Source organism: Callorhinus ursinus, unplaced genomic scaffold (genome assembly GCF_003265705.2).
Source record: "Callorhinus ursinus isolate GAN/ISIS: 27379988/994484 unplaced genomic scaffold, GSC_fseal_2.0 scaffold4, whole genome shotgun sequence".
Taxonomy (NCBI): Eukaryota; Metazoa; Chordata; class Mammalia; order Carnivora; family Otariidae; genus Callorhinus; species Callorhinus ursinus.
The window spans coordinates 71975164-71995845 of NW_027397066.1; the positions used below are offsets into that span (position 1 = coordinate 71975164).

At 42.1% G+C, this 20682-nt stretch overlaps 1 protein-coding gene across 9 annotated transcripts in view; it reads right to left on the bottom strand.

Moving 5' to 3' along the window:
- Positions 1-1707: 1707 nt before the first annotated feature.
- FAM13A (family with sequence similarity 13 member A) overlaps positions 1708-20682 on the bottom strand; it is a 368559-nt gene continuing 349584 nt past the window's right edge. For 7 of the 9 annotated variants that reach the window (XM_073891947.1, XM_073891949.1, XM_073891945.1 and 4 more), the window contains 5 exons: positions 14251-14346; positions 12302-12385; positions 7109-7305; positions 6424-6525; positions 1708-4093 (listed from right to left, as the gene is read on the bottom strand). In XM_073891947.1, the coding sequence (XP_073748048.1) occupies positions 3967-4093; positions 6424-6525; positions 7109-7305; positions 12302-12385; positions 14251-14346 (606 nt within the window). In that variant the 3' untranslated portion in view covers positions 1708-3966. The remainder of the gene's footprint in view (positions 4094-6423; positions 6526-7108; positions 7306-12301; positions 12386-14250; positions 14347-20682) is intronic. The other 2 variants (XM_073891948.1, XM_073891946.1) reach the window with 1 other exon arrangement.

A 20682-nucleotide genomic window follows, 5' to 3' on the forward strand; every position in this document is an offset into this window, starting at 1 on the left:
CACACAGGTCACTCTTGTTAGGAGCTTGCCGCGCAGCCCATGTGAAGTGTTAGGATGCATAATCTGAATAAACATTTGAAAATACGTTTGGCTAGTCTTAGGACAAAATGTACTCTTCAGTACATTTTGGGGTCAAGTGGAGAAAAAATAGAAGGGAATAAAAGGAAAGAAAGCACATTGTGAGTTCCGCCACACATACGAGCTTCACACTTGAGTACGGTTTTGTCTCCCCCTATTGATGTACCCAAGTGGATACAGAAAAAGTACATAAAGGAGGTGTTGGTCTTGGTGCAGAAACCACCTCTCCCCACTGAGGGGTGAAAAAAACCCTCCAGGAAGCAGTGTGTCGGGAAGATCCTTCTTGAATGCAAGACAGAATTTAGACTACAGCCAATGTTTCATAAGGCTATTGACAGTTTATGGCATTCGACTGTAAATATACCATCAAAAGTAGTACGGTTAAGAAAAGTGGCAGCTTCACTATCAGATTAAGAATCTCTTTTAAACGGTTAATCAACAAACTGAAATCTGATTTTTCTTGTAGATCTGACCAGTTCTGTATACTGGGCCCAGTTCTGTCTGCTGAAAAATAGGAAGTTCCAGAAAGAACCAACGTAATTGGTACCACGGCGGCCCCTTTTATAAACCTAAATAGTCACCTTATTAGGAATTCCAAGCTCAACCACATTCACAAATGCTCAGCCCTCAGGGGCTCCAAAACTGCTCGCCTCAGGACAGCTCAGTGCAATATTTATGATTTCAACACAGCCTTGCGACATTTGTCCCGGGCTAGAAATGCCACACCTGGGAGCAGGCGCACCCTGCAACAGCCTCTTCTGCCACCACGCAAGCATTGCATCAGAAGGAGACGAAGCAAAAATTACACTAACATTACAAATAGAGACATGGCTGATCCCCGCCTAGGCAATGAATGATTAGCTTTTGACTTCAAACTGGCAACTAGAGGGAAGAAATCTAATTTTTAGCTCTCGATGCATTATAGCTAGCAATTAAATAAAATCAGTTCTCCAGTTTGAAATTTGGTTTGGTCTTCCATTGAAATTTCCCCTGAATTCAGGGAGATCACTGAGGTGGTGTGAGCTTGCTTCTACAGGTACAAGACAGATCAGCTGTCTGAAAAACTTCTAAGCAGGCCCTTCCCCTAAACCTTGCACATACATGTCTGAAAAGCGAAATTCAAACTGAATGATTCAGAAATGAAATGCAGTAATGATACCATACCGACTGAACGTAAACATCTATTTCAATGTTTACTCCAGACTGAACACACAAAAAGCAAATGCTTGTGAAAATTACAAGCCCCTGCTATTTCTAATTCTTACAGTCATACAATCAAGTTTATTCATGCTTTACCTTTACTTATCATTGTTATTAAATAACCCCTGACATTTACTTTGTTGGCGTGTGCTAATAAACACACACACATTCCCAAGAGAGCAAAGGAAAAAACCCAGTCCAGAGTATTCTGTGTGAAGCCAATTAAGATGCTGCCTCTAGGGCCCCAAGACCCTGGGCTGCAGAAATGGTTGCTGTGGAAACAAATTTGCCTTAGCATTTCTGGCAGAGCCGGAACCTACCGCCATGGCTTCAAATAGGATTGAGTGTAAACAGGGCTTTTCCGCCCTTAATCTGGGCACCATTCTGTGAAGTTAATATAGATGAGAAATTACAAAGGAGAACACGACATTCCATATGCAGTTTATTTGACTGTAACCTGGTGTTTTCTTTTATTCAATCATACAAATTGGAATGGAGAGTCCTGGATAAATCTTTTACTTAATTTACCTTTGGCAGAAACAACAGATTTCAAACATTTAGTAGCTCCTCATTTATATAGCATTTTTTCTTTTAAAATTCTGTAGCATATTAGTATTTTCAAAACAATACTCTTAAACAGATGTGCTTTAAAGGTTAACTGGTAATGATTTGATTTATATTATAGCTTATTTAAGAGAATACTCAAAAGGGACAGACTAGACATGTATTTCTTTTAAAAAATACAATTTTTGGTCATGTGAATGATTCATGTTCAGATTTCAAAAATAGAAAACGTCCTAAAGTGCTTCATTTTATTTATAATATAACTCCTCGAAATTATAGTGATCTGCAATGTAAACAGTAGAGCAAAGAATACCAAACTATATATTCATGTACATTTAAATCTGTAGGATTACGTACCGTCTTCAAATGTGTGGATTAACACAGGGGACTTCCAACACACAGCTCATGCTTCTATATGATTATTTTTAAGAGCAAACTTAAAGGTATTCTTTTCCCCTGACTTAGAACAATTTTCAACTGACAGCTTCTACCTCACTTCAGCAATGGAAAACACTGCTAGAAATCCAATCTGGCCAGTTTCTCAAGAACCCATTTCAAAACTGGCAACTGGTCAGTAGAGTTTAATGTTCTCTTTCCTCTTCTTATCAAACCAAACCAAATGGTACCCTTTAAGAAGGCAACTCTCAAAACCTATGGGAGGGCAGCCTTGCTCTCCTGCTCATCCTGCGACATGATCTTCAAAAGGCAGAGCCTGCTGAGACGTTTTCTCTTGGCAGTCGGTGGCCGGTGTGCAGAGACACTTGAGCTGCATCCCACAAAGCGCAAACCCACAAAGCTCCACCCCACAAAGTGCCAACAGGGGCCTTGGACGGACAGGCAGAAACAGAGTTCACTTTCCTCGATGTAGACACAGAAGGTGAAAAAGTAACAGCAAATCACAAGGGGACATCAGCATAGTAAAGAGATGAATGATTTGGTGTTTTAAATTCCCTGGTCTTCCCAAAAGGTCTAATATAGACAGCTTTGCAACACAGTCTCTGAAAAAAATTATAATCCTAAGTGACCCCACACCATTATTTTTCTCTTTATACATGATCTTGAAAACAGTGTGATTTAGATTCCACCTTGGACTGAGTTCTGAGGGCTACAGTTACCCCTCAATGAGGGGATTTAGTGCAGGTTTACTTTTAAAAAAATTTTTTTAAACTCTGGTAAGTACTCAGAAGGCTTAGAACACAGGCTCTCTCTCTCTCTCTCTCTCTCATGATCCTCAACACTTAAGCTAAGAATTAAGCAAGATCCTTTATGTTTGGCTAGAGCCAAAGTGAAACCAAGCCCCATACAGGACGCCATAGCATACTGGTCTTGCTTAGTGTTGGATGCGAAAATCTGAGACTGATCAAGTGCAATCCATGTTCAGGAAGGAATTTTCCAGGCTCTTCACCCTGTTGTCTGATTTAAAAATCAGCACGAATATAACTATATTCCCTCTGTCCTCTGCAGATGATCCAGTCCTGGTCAAGAATCAAAATTCTTCGTCAGCCGAGGAAGTCTTGAAGCAACACACCAACAAACAGGTGATTGTGCCGCCGTGCTGGGCCGACGCGGCTTCCGTCTACCTGAGAACTGAAGGGGGACAATTCACGCGAGCGGGGAAAGGTCACGAGAATGGCCAAGGCAGCAAGCAGGGCTCCGGCACACGTTCCCATTTTACCGGGTGCCAAGAGAACTTGGACCTGCAGAGCAAGTTCGCTCTCCAGAGGGAAGTCCTGAGCTGGGCTGTGGCCCAGTTAGACAGGTTTCTCAGGGAAGAACAGTGTATATTCTCTGTAGATGAGTGTGTCTCCACGTAGTGATTCATCACCGCCAGCGTTAGTGAAGCTTCCCCTAGGGTCTACGTGTGCCTGCGGGATCTTGACTTCCCCTTACAAAATTCTTAAATCAAAGCAAGTTGCCCTCTTCCATCCAGGCAGTTTCTGAGGCTGGCGATGGAAACTGGAGCGGATCCCAAAGGCCTGGAGGCAGAAGGGCTACATGCTTTGCAGGTCCACCTCCAATGCTGCCTTCCACTTTGTGCAGAGCTGCTCTTTACTAGGGGAGACAGGTGGTAAGTTCAGCCTGCACCTTCAGCAGCCCCCTCTGTTCGGGCTGGGGCTGCCCCCCTCACATGGACTTGGAATCAGTGTCTCTCTTGCTGATGAGCACCTCCAAGAGTCTTAGTTTTGCCTTTATGTGCTTATATTCGTTGTATTCTTCAGCCATGGGAGTGCGGTCTTCCTTCTGGACATTTCTGTTGGAAACAAAGGGAAAGGGGGCTGAGGATCATTGGCTGTCTCTCCTAGATGATACTGTTCATCAGGTGAATTATCATCATGTAGAAACTCTGCAGTTTATCAACCTATAGAATTGGTGTTCCCAAGTGTCACTTGGTATCAAGACTGAAGCTGGGTTTAGACAAGCAGTGAAAGATCTCTTCCCCCAGAAGCCACCATGAAACTGAATTTTTAGAGTTAATCTGGCATCCTGTAGAATGGTATGAAGGACTAAAAACTGTAGAAGTTTTTTCTCCCTGCTGCTGGTATGTATGCATGCACATTAAGAGTCTCCATAGACTGAAATCCTTTATTTACTCTTAATGCATTTTCACTTTTATATATTTCATCTAATGAACCATTAAGTTTCTAATTAGCAATTGGCATACCCATAATTTATAGGTTTAAAAAAACAGAGAGTTAATATCCTACTTACTATAAAATTAGTCTTGGAATTCAGCAATTGGATCACATAATACTAATAGGCCTTTATAGTTTACTGAGTCATTTTATATGCATACTTTTTATATGTGCAAGTATTAATCGAGGGCTTATTACAGGTCAAGCACTGTGCTAAGAACTCTGTCCCCACGGCCTGGTATAACCCTCACGAGGACATGATGAAATGGTGTTACTGTCTACATTCTCAACCACTGTGCAGTGCAGTCCTGCTTCTCATTTCACTTTGAAATGCGCATGTCAAACATGCAAATACCAGGCTTCCTTTTCTTTTTATTAAAGAGAAAATATAGGAAAGGGGATAGCATGGGGCTTATTTAATTTTGTTCAATGAACTAAAAAACAGATTTTATTCATGCCCTTGCCTTGTTCAAGTAAAGGGTGCTAGATGGCTTCTCAGTGCAGGGTCGTGAAGGGAAAAGCAATCTGATAGTTGCCCTCACCTTGCTCTTCAAGGGACTTCACTCTCCTCAGATACGAAATAAGGGGACCAGATTTAGTGATGTCTGAAGTCAGAGTTTTAAACTTGTATGATGAGGCACCTGGCTGACTCAGTCGGAAGAGCATGTGACTCTTAATCTTGGGGTCGTGAGTTTGAGCCCCATGTTGGGTGTAGAGATTACTTAAATAAAAACTTAAAAAAAACCCCAAAAAACCCAACCTTGCATGATGATTATAAATTCCCATAAGATATCCTTTCTTAAAACTTGTGAAGTTTACATCATTTTATATAGTTCCTCATGTACAAGATATCTGTGCATCAAGTGACTACAATTATACAGAAAAAAGATAGACAAACCAAGAATATGTTTAGAAAGAAGAATGGACTGGAACAGACATTAATCCTGTTTTATCTTTATTATTCTTATTTTGCATATTATTTCTTTTGTCTGCCTATTGATATTTTCTAAATAGCCTACAATGCATGGAGAAAGAAAAGCAAATATGTAGGTATAAAAATTCATAAATCTTAAGAAAGTCACTGTAAGACAGATCCAAATTAGGGATGCTAAAAAATAAACTTATATAATAATTGAAATAAACTGGAACACAACACATTTTAAATGCTAAAGTTAATGTTTATGGGGCTTTTATTTCCCAATACTTTTGAGAAGTATGAAAGGGGGATCTTTTAAAGAGAAACTATATTTACACCATTTAAATAATTTGGATTAAAATAAAATTATTTTGAAGTGTTAAAACTCAACTCCAACTTAAGAGATGCACATCTCTTCCCTGTCTTGCCCTTGGCTCACGCTGCAAACTGGTATGAACTGTGTGCGGTCCCCAGCAAACAGGGGATGCCTGCTGTTCCTTAGCATGATATTCTACGAGGTTGATTACCTCCCGTCTTGAAACTCACTCAAGAAAGGCACCCTGTCAATCGTGTGGACTTACTGCTTCTTGCACATTTTTCATTCAAACTTGACAACGATCACCTTTGCTTTTAAAATAAGCCTAAAAACACCAAGATTTAAAGTTGCCCTTTCCTTATTTCTCCCTCTGGTCTATTAAGACAACTCCCCCACCCCAAACCAAAACCAAAACGCAGTGCTATCAGCTGGAAACGTAGCTTCAAGCTGCTCATTTGAGATTAGAATTTGAGGTGACAGGTTAGTTGTATAAATGTTAGCTGAATTTACATCAGTCTCGGAGACTATCCCAGGAACATTTCTTGCTGAAGGACCACACAAACCTCCCCATCCCACAGTGAACCTCCAAGGGACTAGGCTACAGGCAGGATGCAGAGGGCTTCCCACTTGGGAGGCACCGCAGAGATCTGATAGGAAAAAAAGAGGGGTGTGTGTGTGGAGGCGGCAGGAGGTAGGGCAAGGAAAACAGGCGCTACCTTCCATTTTGTCTGAAAAAATTGTCTTCAAAATCACGCAGTTTCTTTCGAATCCTTTTCTTTTCTTCTCTCATTTCCTGAAGGTGTTCCAAGAGTTCTGGTCTGAGAAGGGCAGACAAATTTTAAGAAAATTGGGTTAAATCGAATTGTTATAAATACAATGAATGTGCAACTCGACAGGGTTGTGGAGACAGGGGGCAGCGTGTAAACGTAATAGCTGTTGAGGGAGCTGAGGGACAGCAGAAATGGAGGTTTTCCATCCTCTGAATGCCAACCATCCCGACGAGGGGTACAGCTCCCCAGGCTCCCGCAAAGCGCCTGCTACTTATGAATCCTTAGGGCTTGTAGAATCCCATGGCACTTTATCGCATTTTGCTTTGAAAGAAAGAGGACTTTGGAGCTTGGTACGTGTCAAATGAAGCGCTGTGGAGTACAGAACCACTCAGCGCCATCGTAGAGCCCTGGCTGTTCCTGCGAGATCTCACGTGGTCCCTCCAGTAACGGGATGGAGAATATAAAACACGGAGCCAGAAGCCAAAAAAAAGGTCACTGTTCTATCCACACGGATGTCCCCCAGCTAAGTCACCTGTGTTCTGCCAGACAACTTATTTAAATAGAAAGGCTAAAATATTTAAGAACGGTATTTTCACCAAAACATTTCAACACCGCCGCCGAAATGACCTACATTGAAGCGGCATGGAGGTTGGAGAGCCCGGTGTCCTGGCTGCATTTTGACGGTATTTTATCATCCATTGGGGAAATAAACCCATCAGCATCATCTTCAAATTGGTCCAGGAAGCAGCGGGCACTGAAATCGGTCTTCAGAGTGACCGTGAAGTCCGGCTTCATGTTGCTATCGTCCTCCGAACCCTCATCTTCTTCCTGGAGAGGCACAGCAACCCCGATACAAACCCAGTTACTTTTCCTGGCACTCTTACATTGTAAGTGGCAGGTAACGGTCACTTAGTTATCCACACACCATATGATTTCTTCTGTATCTACACTTAGCAACACATATGTATATTATATCGATATCTAATTGAATATCTATATGAACACAGTAAATAACACCAACATTAAACACAGCTACTCAGTAGGGGCAAAAACCATAACACTATAAAAAAGTTAATGTACAGCACAATGAACAATTGTCAAAACTGAAGGTATGATGGAACCACCATTATAATTTATACCCAAAATCAACTGAATCCCAAAAGAGTCTCAAAATTCCCAGCTCTGGAATAACACATAACAAAATCCACCACCAGCCATCAGCACTTTAGGGATTCCATTGGTTGTGGACCTCGGAAAATATTTTTTATTAAGCTGTCAACACCTTCAGAAATTGAACAATACAACCTTTCTATTTAAGAGTTTTGATTATAAAATATTTTGTGGTTCCCGATGCACACAATTTTAGGAAAGTTTTGAGAGGATCAAAACATTTATGTTCCCATGATTGGAATCCTAACACTCTTTTAAGTTTTTTTCAAGGAACTTCCAAGGGCCACGGCTGTATTTTTCAGCATCCAAGATTCTAAGAAAAGCATGATATTTTCTGTCTTGCCAATGCAATTAGAAAAACAATGAAGCCAAATTAGAGTTCCTTAGTGCCAATTTAAGTCTAAGGATGAAATCATACCAGTCTGAATGGAAGATTTTAAAAGAAGCAATTTACTGCCAAGATGTACAGTCAGACCAGACAAGAATATCCTAATAACTGAAAAATTTAAAAAGTGGTTCGGAGCACAGCTACATGAACAACAGCAAGTGTAATATCAGTTGAAGTGCCTCCAGTGCCAAGGCGGCAACACATTAGTCTCAGGAGGCAGGTGCAGGCACCACTGGTGGTCAAGGTACAAGTATGCAAACTGCCTTCAGGGGGTTTTCTTACCATAAAGTTTGCTATGTTTATAATGGTGTTTATAATGGCCTCTGATGAGAAATAATGTGGATAAACAAATAAACAAGCAGGCAAAGCAAAACAAAACAAAGGACCAGTACAAAACTATGATGAAAGTACTGCTCTGAAGGCACAAAGACAAAATTGGTAAAAACTAGGTGGCTTTTCCAGATTCTCTCTGCTGTGACTTCAGATCTTCCGTCTCTTTGCTTGGAATAAATGCCTCATGGTTAATTTTTAAAAACTGAAATTATTAAAGACATTTTTAAATGTATAGAATAAAAGTGACTTTTAAATTAGTAATTTAGAAGTTTCTCTCTTTTTTTTTTTGGTAAAAGGAAGTAACAATTCCCACCCTCTGTAGTTTTTAGAAGGATTGCTTGAGATGAGGTATGTACCTGAGAAACGCTCCAGATCAACCTTCTGCCCCCCCATTCCTGCCGCCACCCCCCGGATGAGGAAGACCGGTAGAACCATCTGACCATAAACTCCATGGAGGCAGGGATTTGGGCCTATCTGTTCACTGTTGTTCCCAGAGCTTAGCCAACGCCTGCATATAGTAGGTGCTTAATTAACGTCTGTCAAACAGTCCAGTAATCGAGTTTTAAAAGAAAAATACAGATTACTAGAAGAGAGTATTACAGCCCAAGACAGATAAGAAATAAAGTCAGGTGTCTAGGCCTAATCAGTTACATCCCAAGGTCTTAAGGGAACTTAAAAATGTGAGAATGTGTCTTGTCCACAGTGACAACTCAATGTATTTAAAGATGAGGCTAAACAAAACTATTCTCAGCAAGTGGTAAAAAGTCATAGAAAAAAAAAAAAGAAATGATAAACTATATCTTCAAATTATATGACCATCAAGTTGTTGTGGATATTGGGTAGATTCTAGAAGGAATGAACACATAGATAATATATGAACAATTGAAAAAGAGTCCACGATCAACAGTGACTAACAATGGCTCTCTTAAAACAAATGATGGAAACAAACCATTTTTCCTTTTTTGATAGGATTGGCATAATATCTGGATTTCAACAATTAATGAGGGGAGCTGATCTATGAAAGGAAGCTGATGGAGCACCTGGCTGTCTTAGTTGGAACATGTGACTCTTGGTCTCGGAGTTTTGAGTTCAAGCCCCATGTTCGATGTAGAGATTACTTAAAAAATAAAATCTTCAAACAAACAAAAGAAAAGAAAGCTGATTGTGAAAATCTGTGCGGAGTGGTGATGCAATAGTGATGTGAATCTGAAGGGAAGTCTATAGCAGGTTCTTTACCTGACCCAGCCTTACTCAATATTTATCGATCACTTGGATAAAAGACACAAAAGGCATATTCACAAAATGCATAGATCACACAAAGTAGGTACGGATATTTGGTATGTTGGAATACAAAAATCTAGATTTCATCAGTTTCATGGGGCTGGAATAGAAGTGTGACAAAAAATTCCAGGTCCTACAATTTAGGTTAGAAAAAATAGTTGGACATAGGTGACAAGCAATCCACGGAAAGGGAAGTGAGGGGTTGCATCAGTCAGCAGTGAGATGGGGCCATGGGGAGTGGTTCTCACCAGGGGCGATGCTGACCCTAGCAGACCTTTGGCAAGGTCCGGAGACAGGTTTGGTCACCACAGCTGGGAAGGGGTGGTTGTCGGGCACAACTGGCATCTAGAGCCCCCAACGACAGCAAGCTGTTTGGCCCAAGATGTCTACAGTGTGGAAGCTGGACGTGTGCTGCCCTAGAAGAGAAGAGTGAACTCACAACACACAGACAGTCACGTAGGCACAGACTTGTTGAACAAAGGGCCCTGGCCGTCCAGATAAAGATCAGGACCAGTCCTTGGTCCACTATCTACCTTGCTGGTGAAGTCCTCTCTGGGTATCAGTGTATCAGAGGGATATAGATAGACTGGTGTGATTAGAGCAGAACCATGAGGCTGCACTGGTCTGGGACCAATATCGCATGAGGAATAGGAAGAAGAACCCGGAGAACAAACTTCCACAGGCTGTGGGTGAGAGTGGACAGGGCAGGTGACTGTAAGGTATGAAGGGCTCTCAAGGAAGCAGCAGTTACGCTCACTCCATGTTGTTCCAAGAGGCAACACTAAGCCTATTATGTAGAAAGCAATACATTAGTAATAACTACGAATATTGTAATTTTAAATTATCTTTATACTTATCAAACTTATACATTCTGAAACTGCATATTATGTAATTGTCTCTTAGTATTCTCATAATGATAATGATAAAACTAGTAATATAAGTTTTTAGTTCCTATTGATGCTTAGCCCATGGAATGAATGACCTTCTCCATTTCCATAAACTTTTCAAGCTTGAGGATAGAATCACTTCTTAGGGATAGTGTGTCTATTCTGTCAGGTATGTTTTAAAGGAAATTCTTATGTTGGATAGGAGAATTGACTAGACTATCTCTAGGATTTGGGGGCTGGAAGATCTAGGGCTTCAGAACCTGAGCTGGTTCTATTTCACACACAGCTGGTTTCCTACCATAAGCATTTATTTCTAAAGATTTTATTTATTTATTTGAGAGAAAGAATGAGAGAGAGAGAGCACATGAGAGGGAAGAGGGTCAGAGGGAGAAGCAGACTCCCCGCTGAGCAGGGAGCCCGATGCGGGACTCGATCCCGGGACTCCAGGATCATGACCTGAGCCGAAGGCAGTCACTTAACCAACTGAGCCACCCAGGCACCCATCCTACCATAAGCATTTAAAACCAGGGGTGGCTTTTAAGGAAAACACCTTGATACAATCTTCTGATCTGTACCCACATCAAGTTCTAAATTGTATCAGAATTGCCAAGAATTAGTACAGTCCAAACACATGCTAATAAGCCCGGCCAGTTGGAACAAAATGAACTAAAAGACAACACTATTTACAAAAGCAATGTAAGCATTGCAAAATTATCTGAAATTCTGACCACCACGTGAGCCAGAAGAAGAGCCCTGGCCAAAATATACTTGTGAAAAAAATAAACTGAGCCGAACAAGATTTGGAAGAATGCCCTCTTTTAAAAAGTGCATCATTAAATATATCTTCCATTCGTTTAATAAGGCAATTATTTATTGTCACATTTTGGATGTGTTAAAGAACACATTTTTATCTAGTAACAGTTCTATTGCATGCTTCTAAGAGAAATGCTCATTTTCAATACACACAATTGCCCAAATTTCTTCAATTACGGTGACTTCATTCTCGTGTGGAATTACCAGCCAAAATTTGTCTTCTTTCATCAACATCCAGTCTTATTATAAGAAAATAGCTCCAATTTTTAAAATATAATAGAGCATATTTGCCTAATTGTTATGTCTAGAGCATTTTTATAAAACAAGTTCTAGGTAAAATAATACGAACAGTGAGTGTAATCATTGTCTAATACCTTAAAATTAGGTATATGAAATATTGAAGGCCCCTAAGAACCAAGGAAAGGACAAGAATAAATCAGATCGAAGGCCAGTCACAATGATGAGGACCAGGCAGGACAATGGAACAGTCCCCAACTGGTGTCCCTTGTGGGAATGAGGCCCTTGTGTTCTGTGATACCATTCCTAACTACAGTAGATAAATGACCACCCCAGGCTTAGGGCTTTCCCAGAAATATGAAAAGTGAAACAAACAAAAAAAATATGAAAAGGAAAACAAAACAAAAAAATATTGTGAACACCATCCGCCCTCGCCCAAATCCCTGAAAGCAAAATGAAAACAAAACAAACAACAAGAAGTCACACAAAAGCAGGGGAATGAGATGAAACCGAGGAGATCGGCTTGGCCCTCACATCAGTAAGAGGGGACCATTGGTGGTTGGTTAGGAGCAGCTGATGATTTTGAGGGCACAGCATGGGAAACCAGCACCTGGGCCCCAGAGGGCCCCCCGCCCCGCCTGCATCCACAGGAGGTCGGGCGGCTGGGAGAGAACGGAAGCCAATTTGGGAGAGGTTAGCGGCGGGAGGTCTTCACCTTTATCTCCTTGAAGAAGGAAGCAGTTTCGCCCTCGATAATTGGCTGCAGCAAAGGGCTTCTCCGCTTGCTGGAGGGGGATCCCTGTGACAGGTGTGGACGAGATGGTTACATGGTGAACCCCTCTCCCCTGCCCTCCAGGCCTCTGCCTCCTCCAGTGCCCTAGGATCCATCACTGACTGAACTATATACCTTAGCCCTTCCCCGCCAAACACTCCCAGGAAAACCAGGGGCAACCAAAGTTCTCGTCCAAGGTGCTGCTTCGCTCCAGAGCCCACAGCCCCAAGCCAAGGAGGCCGCAGGAGAGCAAGAACAGCACATGAACATGCCAACCGAGCGCAGAAGGAGCCCGAGGAGAGGCACTGCCCTGCCCCCCCCCCCCCCGCCCCACCGATGACAGCAGGAACGAGAACCCGGGAACCGTGAGAAGACTCAAGCATAACACCATAAGCTCCTCAGGAGATTCAGAGGTTGCGTGGCCTCCCTGCTGTACACTCTCCTTATTTAGGAACACTTGTTGAGCGGCACTCGGAGCTCGTAACTGGAGAAGGAAAGGATTGCTTAGACTGAATCCTTTCCTTGGTTAGTTTACTAATTTATTCTGCAGAAAATTTCTAGAGAAGTTGCTTTCTTCTAACACACCTGCCTGAAGTTTGGGACCTCCCTCATTCTGAGGGACAGATACACTGTTAAAAGAAATACAAAGATCATATTTTAGAAATAAACAAGGAGGGGCGCCTGGCTGGCTCTGTCGTTGGAGCATGCAGCTCTTGATCTCTGGGTTGTGAGTTTGAGCCCCATGTTAGGTGTAGAGATTGCTTAAAAAGAAAAATTTTTTTTTTTTTTTTAAGATTTTATCTATTTATTTGAGAGAGTGCGAGAGCACAAGCAGGGGGACAGCAGAGGGAGCTGCAGAGGGAGAGGGAGAAGCAGACACCCTGCTGAGCAGGGAACCTGATGCGGGGCTCGATCCCAGGACCCCGGGATCATGACCCTGAGCCGAAGGCAGATGCTTAACTGACTGAGCCACCCAGGCATCCCAAAAAGAAAATCTTAAAAAAAAAAAAAAAAAAAAGAAAGAAAAAAACGAGATTTAAAGCAGGAACCGAAGAGCAGCAGCTAAGATGACATGCATCTTAATAACAACATAAAAGCAAGGCTGTGTCTGCTTATTAGAAAGTTTAAAAGTCAGCAGAGAAAGCCCCCAACGCTCCCAGAGAGAACAGCACTGGGCCAGAGGAAAAAGGCTCCCCCAGGAGGTGGTGACAGGGCAGTAAGGCTCACTCACAAGCTGGGAGGAAATACTGGAATACGGGAGGAGGGCAAGTTGGCCAGTGCCTGAAGGCAAGCTGCTGGTCCCTACTCTGGACAAAATCAAAATTCAGAGGCCAGAAGCAGCTATGTGTTAGTCAGATGACGGTGGCCACTGAGAGCAGCCCCACAGGGACTAGCCTCCCTCCCTTTTCTTCCACTTTAGCTTCTCGATAGCCTTCAAAAAGAGGCGGCTCTCTGGAGCTCCTCAGAGGATCTCTTCCTGGATAGGATTCCCACCGGGGCTATCCGTCTCTTGGAGGGAGAGAGAGAACTTGGGACCGGACGGGCCTCTGGCCTGGAGGGGCCTGGAGAAAACACAGCCCCAGGGTGCTGGTGCTTGGTCTCTGAGGAAAGGGTGGGTCAGTGAGCCCAGCACAAGACAGAGGGGCGGATACGTCAAAGCACGTTGCTCAAAAGAAAACAAAACTCTAGCTGCTTCAGATTTGCTTATTTGGGGCAACTGTAGTCTCAGAAGTCTTTGATACATTCTTCATTCCCCAAGCTTATGAGCCATAGATTCCTGACAGCTTCAACTATTACAGACGACTCTTCAGTGAGAAGGCAGGGCGGGGCTCTGTCAATAGGGCCAGGGCCCATCCCACAGGCAGTCAACCACAGAGAGGCGCTGTACTCACGATGATGGGTATGGTGTTGGCTCGGGACAGGATCTGCTTGACCAGCCGGTATCTGTCATACAGTGGCTTCATTACCTGACGTTCATTCTTGGTCACCTGAAAACAAGAGCATCAGAGCTAAGAAGCTGCCTCTGGTAGTCCCGCTATCAGCCGCTCAAGCATGCTCTGGGCCTGGAGGAAATACAGATGATTCAACTCCACTCTTGCCATTCTTGCAAAACTTATTTAAGCTGATAGTAGTAGTTAGTCAGTGAATGTTTAAAATTATCTACTTCAACGGCAGATCTTGGGGAATCACTCCATCAGCAGTATTGCTTTTCCTAAATCAAAGCTATGACCATGACTGTTCCCTGTTTAAAACTACCCAAAGTGATTTCCTATTTTCCAGATCCAGGAGAGAAGAAAGCATGTATTTCTGTGATAATACTGTGTGGCTCTGTAATCAGATTTTTTTTTTTTTAAACAAGTCTTTCTCCCCCATGAAATTGTTTTGTTTTTAAGGACAAGATTCTGGCAAACAGTAGGTTTTCGAGAAACATCTGCTGATAGAGTGCATGGATGGACTCATGTCCAGTGCCTTAAAATCTGGCAGGATGCTCACAGACGTATAAAGGACTGCGTCTACAGGCAGTGGGGAGGAATCAGGCCCAACTCCCTGGGATTGTACTAAAAGCCCTTCACCATCTGCTGCCTCTTCTCCTTCCTGTCATACCTCAAGCTCCAGAGATAAACCAGGTTGTCTCATACCTCTTTGCCTAGTTCCGTATGCCCTAGAATGGCCTCCTCTCTGCTCCTTGGTTTGGAAGATGCCAGATCATGAGCCACCTCCTCCCGTGCAGGCTTCTTCCAACATCCCCCACTCTGAGAAACCTGCTCACACACCTCTGTGTCACCTACTGCAACCTGTGTATACTGCGTAACTTCACACATGCTTTGCTGGCGACGGAATGTGCGAGTCCCCTCCGACCTGGTCCCCCATGTGATGTTATCAGGCAGTGGGGGCTTTGGGAGGTGATTAGGTCACGGGGGTGGAGCCCTCATGAACAGGAGTAGTGCCCTTATAGAAGAGACCCCAGAGAGCTCCCTGGCCCCTTCTGCCATGTGAGGACAGTAAGAATATGGCTGGGTGGGAACCAGGAAAGGGCCCTCATCAGACACTGAATCCATCAGTGCCTTGATCTTGGACTTCCCAGCCTCCAGAACTGTGACAAATAAATGTCTGTTGTTTATAAGGCTCTTGTGTATGGTATTTTCTTATAGCAGCCCCAGTAGATGACACATTTTATACTCTATAGTAACTATTTGTTGGCACATCTGTCTCCTCTTCAAGACTGTAAGCTCCTTGAGAGCAGGAGTATGTGTTTTTGTATCCCTGGAAACTATTTCAAAATGTGCCTGACATAATGGAAACATTCCATAGTATCTGTGGAGAGGATATTTCAAACATAAATATGTATGCAAAGGGTATAGGTATGCATGCATTTCCCTTCTTTACTTAAATGCCAAAAGAGATGAAGAGTCTTTGTTTCAAGTTTGCGGTTTGTCTTCTGCACTTTATTTCCACTGGGCACATAAGGCAAGAGTTACAGACGTAAGGAAGGGCAAATGGTATTATGGGCCTGTTGGGCCTTCAACTTTGCAGACAATTGTGGGTTATGCACGAATGGGTTATTCCTTTGTAACCTTTTATATTTGCCTTTCTCCAAGTGGTCAACAATAAGTGATCTTTGGACAAACTTCACGTGCCAGGAAGGATACTGCCATTATGCAGAAACATCTTGTGGACTTATTTTCTATGAACAGCAATAATAATAATCTTTTCTATTTCTTCCGAATATCACAATATTGAAAGGCAGATGGCATTTTGCTATGGCTAGCTACCATCTCAAAAGGAGTTTTAAAACTGGTATTTCATAGAAGATGATTGTCCAAAATGAAAGGGAACACAGGAATTATTTTATGTCAGAAAGACTGAGGATCAAACCATAGGTGTTACTACTAGACACGCCTACTGCAAAGGCTAACATGAGACAACAGATCGTGTCAAGCGTCAGCAAGAATGCTGAAGAACTGGAACTCTCTTTCACTGCTGCTTGTGGAACACTCTGGACAACAATTTGGCAGTTGTCCAACTAAAGCTGAGCATGTGATTCCTCAGTTCCACTCTTAAGTATAAAAAACAACAACAACCAAGTATGGCCGCTAGCTCACCAAAAGACACACCGAATAATGTTCACAGCAGCACTACTTTTAACCATAAACTGGAAACCACTCATATGCCCAGCAACAGAATGGGTATGTTGCCCAAACTGAATACTGCACAGTAATGAGGATGGATGGGCCACAGCTATAGGCAACACCATAAATTAATCTCAAAAAGAGACAGCCAAGTAAAATAAGCCAGATACTACAGAATATGTACTATAAGATTCCACTTACATAAGTTCAGAAATAAGCAAAGAGAATTTACAGCTTTAGAGTCAAGATAATGGTTTTCCTTCATGGAGTGGAGGTCATGGTATTGACTGGAAGGGGACAAGGAGCAGGGCTTCTGGAGGACTGGCAACATTTATTTCTTGGTCTGGATGCTAATTACCTGGACTCGTTTACTTTGTGAAAATGCATCAAGATACATATTTACAATTTGCGCTTCTTTCTGTATTTAGGTTATACTTCAACAAGAGTTCAACAGCCGCAGGTAAGTCTGAGGAGTAGAAATGGAGTGACTTGTACAATTGCACGTGTGAAACGAGTCCTATTTAGGACTGGAACACATGGAATACCTTTTTAAATACAAGATGTATCCATTAAATGTGTTGCAGATGAGGTTAAGGCACATCCTAATTGTCAACACATGACATGTGGTGATATTATTGTGCAAGATAAACAACTGATAGTTTAGTGACCAAAAGACATACGAAAAATAAAAATAATGAGGAGCTAGCATTTCCCCATTGTGGACTCGCATCCTATTGTTTGTTGCTTGGCAGAAACATTTTTGGATTGTAGAAGGAGAGTCTGAATTTTAGAAGGAGACTTTGCTAGTAAAACCATCCAGATGTGGCAAATTTGACAGAAGCCAGTTTCTTCTCTAATTCTTTGTTCAAATTTTCTAGTTGGAGCAGATGAAGAGGATCCTTGGTTTAATTATTTGGCTTATGACACTGATATTTAGATTTTCTACGAATTGCTCATGTTTTAAATTGATGATCCTCAGGAACTAATCACCTGTGAGTGATTTGATAAAGTCCAGTTTCTGACTCTGGAGAGCTAAGCCCATCATAATTCCACCAAAGTTAACACTGGCATTTGATAGAAGTGTCTAAACACCAGAAATATTAAAGATCTTTAAGTCTGAAGGGTGGGAAAGAATTAACACTACTTGATTTACACCATAATTATTTTCATGATATATATCTGAAGCAAAGGTTTGGTGATACTAAAAGTTGATACAAGTTTCACTCATCATAAAACCACATCACATGCAATTATCAGAACTGGATTTGTTAGTAGAGCCAAAATCTAACCAATAGTTCCATAAACAAAGCAGGGTCTTGGCTGAACTGTTAAAAAAAAAAAAGTGTGAGCTGATATTAAATGGACCATGGGAAAACTGTTTGGAAGTTGCTGTCTCTTATTCTTGAGTCATTGGCTGCTCAGAGATTCTGTTATTGATGGAAAACAGGCCTTTGAATGAGCCAGTAAAATTCTCTGAGCCTCGATTTCCTGATTGGTAAACTGCAAAATTAATATTAGAAAATCTTTATGATCTATAGTTGCTTGGAAATGACCTTAGGCCAAGCATGTAATACATTGTATTTTCTATTACACTTTCACTCCTCTTGCCTCAAACCTTTACTAAATTTTCATTCAGGTGGTAGCTCTGAATGGTTTTCCAATGTGTGGGAATAGGCTTATTACTAAGATGTATTTTTGCACACAAGTCAGAACAACATAAAAACCTAGATGCTAACATCTAAAGGGCGAAGGCAGCACCTCCCATTCTGTCTTTGCTTTAAAAAAAAAAAAGATTTTATCTATCATCTATCTATCTATCTATCTATCTATCTATCTATCTATCTATCTATCTAGAACACATGAGTGGGGGAAGGGAGAGAGGGAGAGACAGAATCTCAAGTAGACTCCATGCTGAGCATCATGACCTGAGCCGAAATCAAGAGTTGGATGCTTAACTGACTGAGCCACCCAGGCTCTCCGGTTTTTGTTTTTGGTTAAGGAAATCTTCAACGACTGATCTCGTACTATGCTATTTGGTTGCTCTGTAAAGTCTCAGATAATATTTCCAGGTACCAAGGGAACACCAGCCAATAATTAATCCACATTTAAATAGAGGAAAGTCTTGGACACAAATTACAAAGGACCAATTAGACGACCGCATTTGCCTGTCTTTATCTTTTGTGAGGGTTTTTGTCTTAGCCTCGAATAAAACTTCCTTACTGCAACATCCATCTGGACTCTGTTACCTGGACAGTGCTATACAGGTGAAAGAGAAAATGACTGATCCTTTTAATGTGAAGATAAAGATAGGATTAGAACCCTGGGCTATCAGAGCTAGAAAAGCCTTATTTTTTCATACGATGAAACGAAGCCCTGGAGAGGGTAATGATTTGCCCAAGGCAATAGATTTGTGTCAAGAACCCAGGTTCACGGACTCCCAGTTCAGTTTTCTTTCCATTCACAAATAAGACATGAAGTAAAGTAGGATCTTAACACAGTGAAGACATACTAGAAATGTCACAATGAAGCATTTTCTTCTAATAGGGTCTGACCACGTTGTCTTCTTAATGTAGAGAATTCTGCCTTCCAAGCACAGAGCTCTGCCTAGGTTGAGTTCTAGCTATAAACAGTAGCATGGAAGCACCATTTTGTGAGAAATTATGCCACAGGCAGACAAGAAACTATACAGCCTCAAAATCTTCTTAGAAAAACAAGTGGTTTGAGTTTGTGTGGAGGGGTACTCCTGAGTCATACAACTACCAGCAGGAGAAGAAAAATGAGATGGATTCTTGTAACGACTGCATCTCGGCCCACCGACTCAGAAAGAGGTAACTCTCTCCTCTTTATTATCAGGTAAAAATAATAGACTGGGCAAAGATCAGATCATCCCAAAGAGCAGAGAGCCAAAGGGCAGTATTTATTTAAGGCTTCAGAGTTTGCATTTAAATTTGAACAGAGTGTGTTCAGTGTCACATTAGTTCCCAAGATATTAAAGCATAACATGAAAATATCCTGATAACGAAGAGACTCAGGAAGAAACCAGAAGCTCTGAGCAAGCAACCCATTCCTTCTACGTTCCCATCAAGGAGTGGTCTGTAATATGGTGACCTGCAGTTATGTGTTGTACTTTCTATGATCATATTTTGATGAGATCTTTAAATGTTGAAAGGACGTGTTTCTTAATAATTAGTAGGGATTTATGTGCCCCTGTGTAAATGAGTGTGTTTTGCTTTTCATTCACGTGTCACTCTGTGGAGTGCACTGTTAAAGCAAAACGCCTTGTTTAAAAAATGTACAAGAGCCCCACACAATGGCTTTGGTCTGCGATTCTGACAGTCAGTCACTCATTGTCCTTTCAAATCAGAATCTGTAGACTCAGCAAAAACCCATGAGCTTTGAGCACCTGCTTTTCTAAAAACAAACAAATAAACAAACAAAAGAGTGTTGCCCAAATGGTATTTACAGTTCAGGGTCCATGGCAACACCACAGACCTAAGAATGAAAAGTTTACTGTTTGATTTTTCACACTGGCCAGATATCAAATGAACTCCACTTTTCCTGAGGAGGCTGGAGCATCAAGGTCCAGAGAGGCAGAGAGTCTAACCATGAACCAGCAACGAATGCCACTCAAAGTTCTAGAGAACTTGTTCCCTGCCCAATGAGATGCTAGAATGCAGACCCAAAAAGGTGTTCTTCCAACATCCAAAAGAACACTGAGAGGACAGAGAATAATAGAGCAGGGCCAAGAACTAAGATTTCATATTCCTAATGATAAGAGAGCTAAAACAAAGTGCGTTCTCTCTCCTGAGTTCATCACTTAATAAGAAGTAGGCTGCAGACAGCAGAACAGGTACCTGTAGCAGAAGTGACAACATCATTGACTGGGCACCCCCTGAGCCACCTGCCAAGCCAGCCAGCCCACTTCCTCAGTGCCAGACAGCCCACAGGTAAATGTGCCTGCGCGCGTTGGTCTCCATGACAACCTATAACAGACAGCTATGGATGGTATAATCAAAGCCCTGGTCTCCTACCTCCATAGCCCAAAGCTCCAGGGCTGGTCTCAGTAGGGCTGGGATCTGAAACTAGGATTGCGGACACAAGTCCCTGCCCATCCCTTCAGCCCAGGCAGAATGAGAGGCTCTGTGTCCAACTTTGAGCAACAAATACCCGGCATCCGGGCCCCTGAACTGGCCT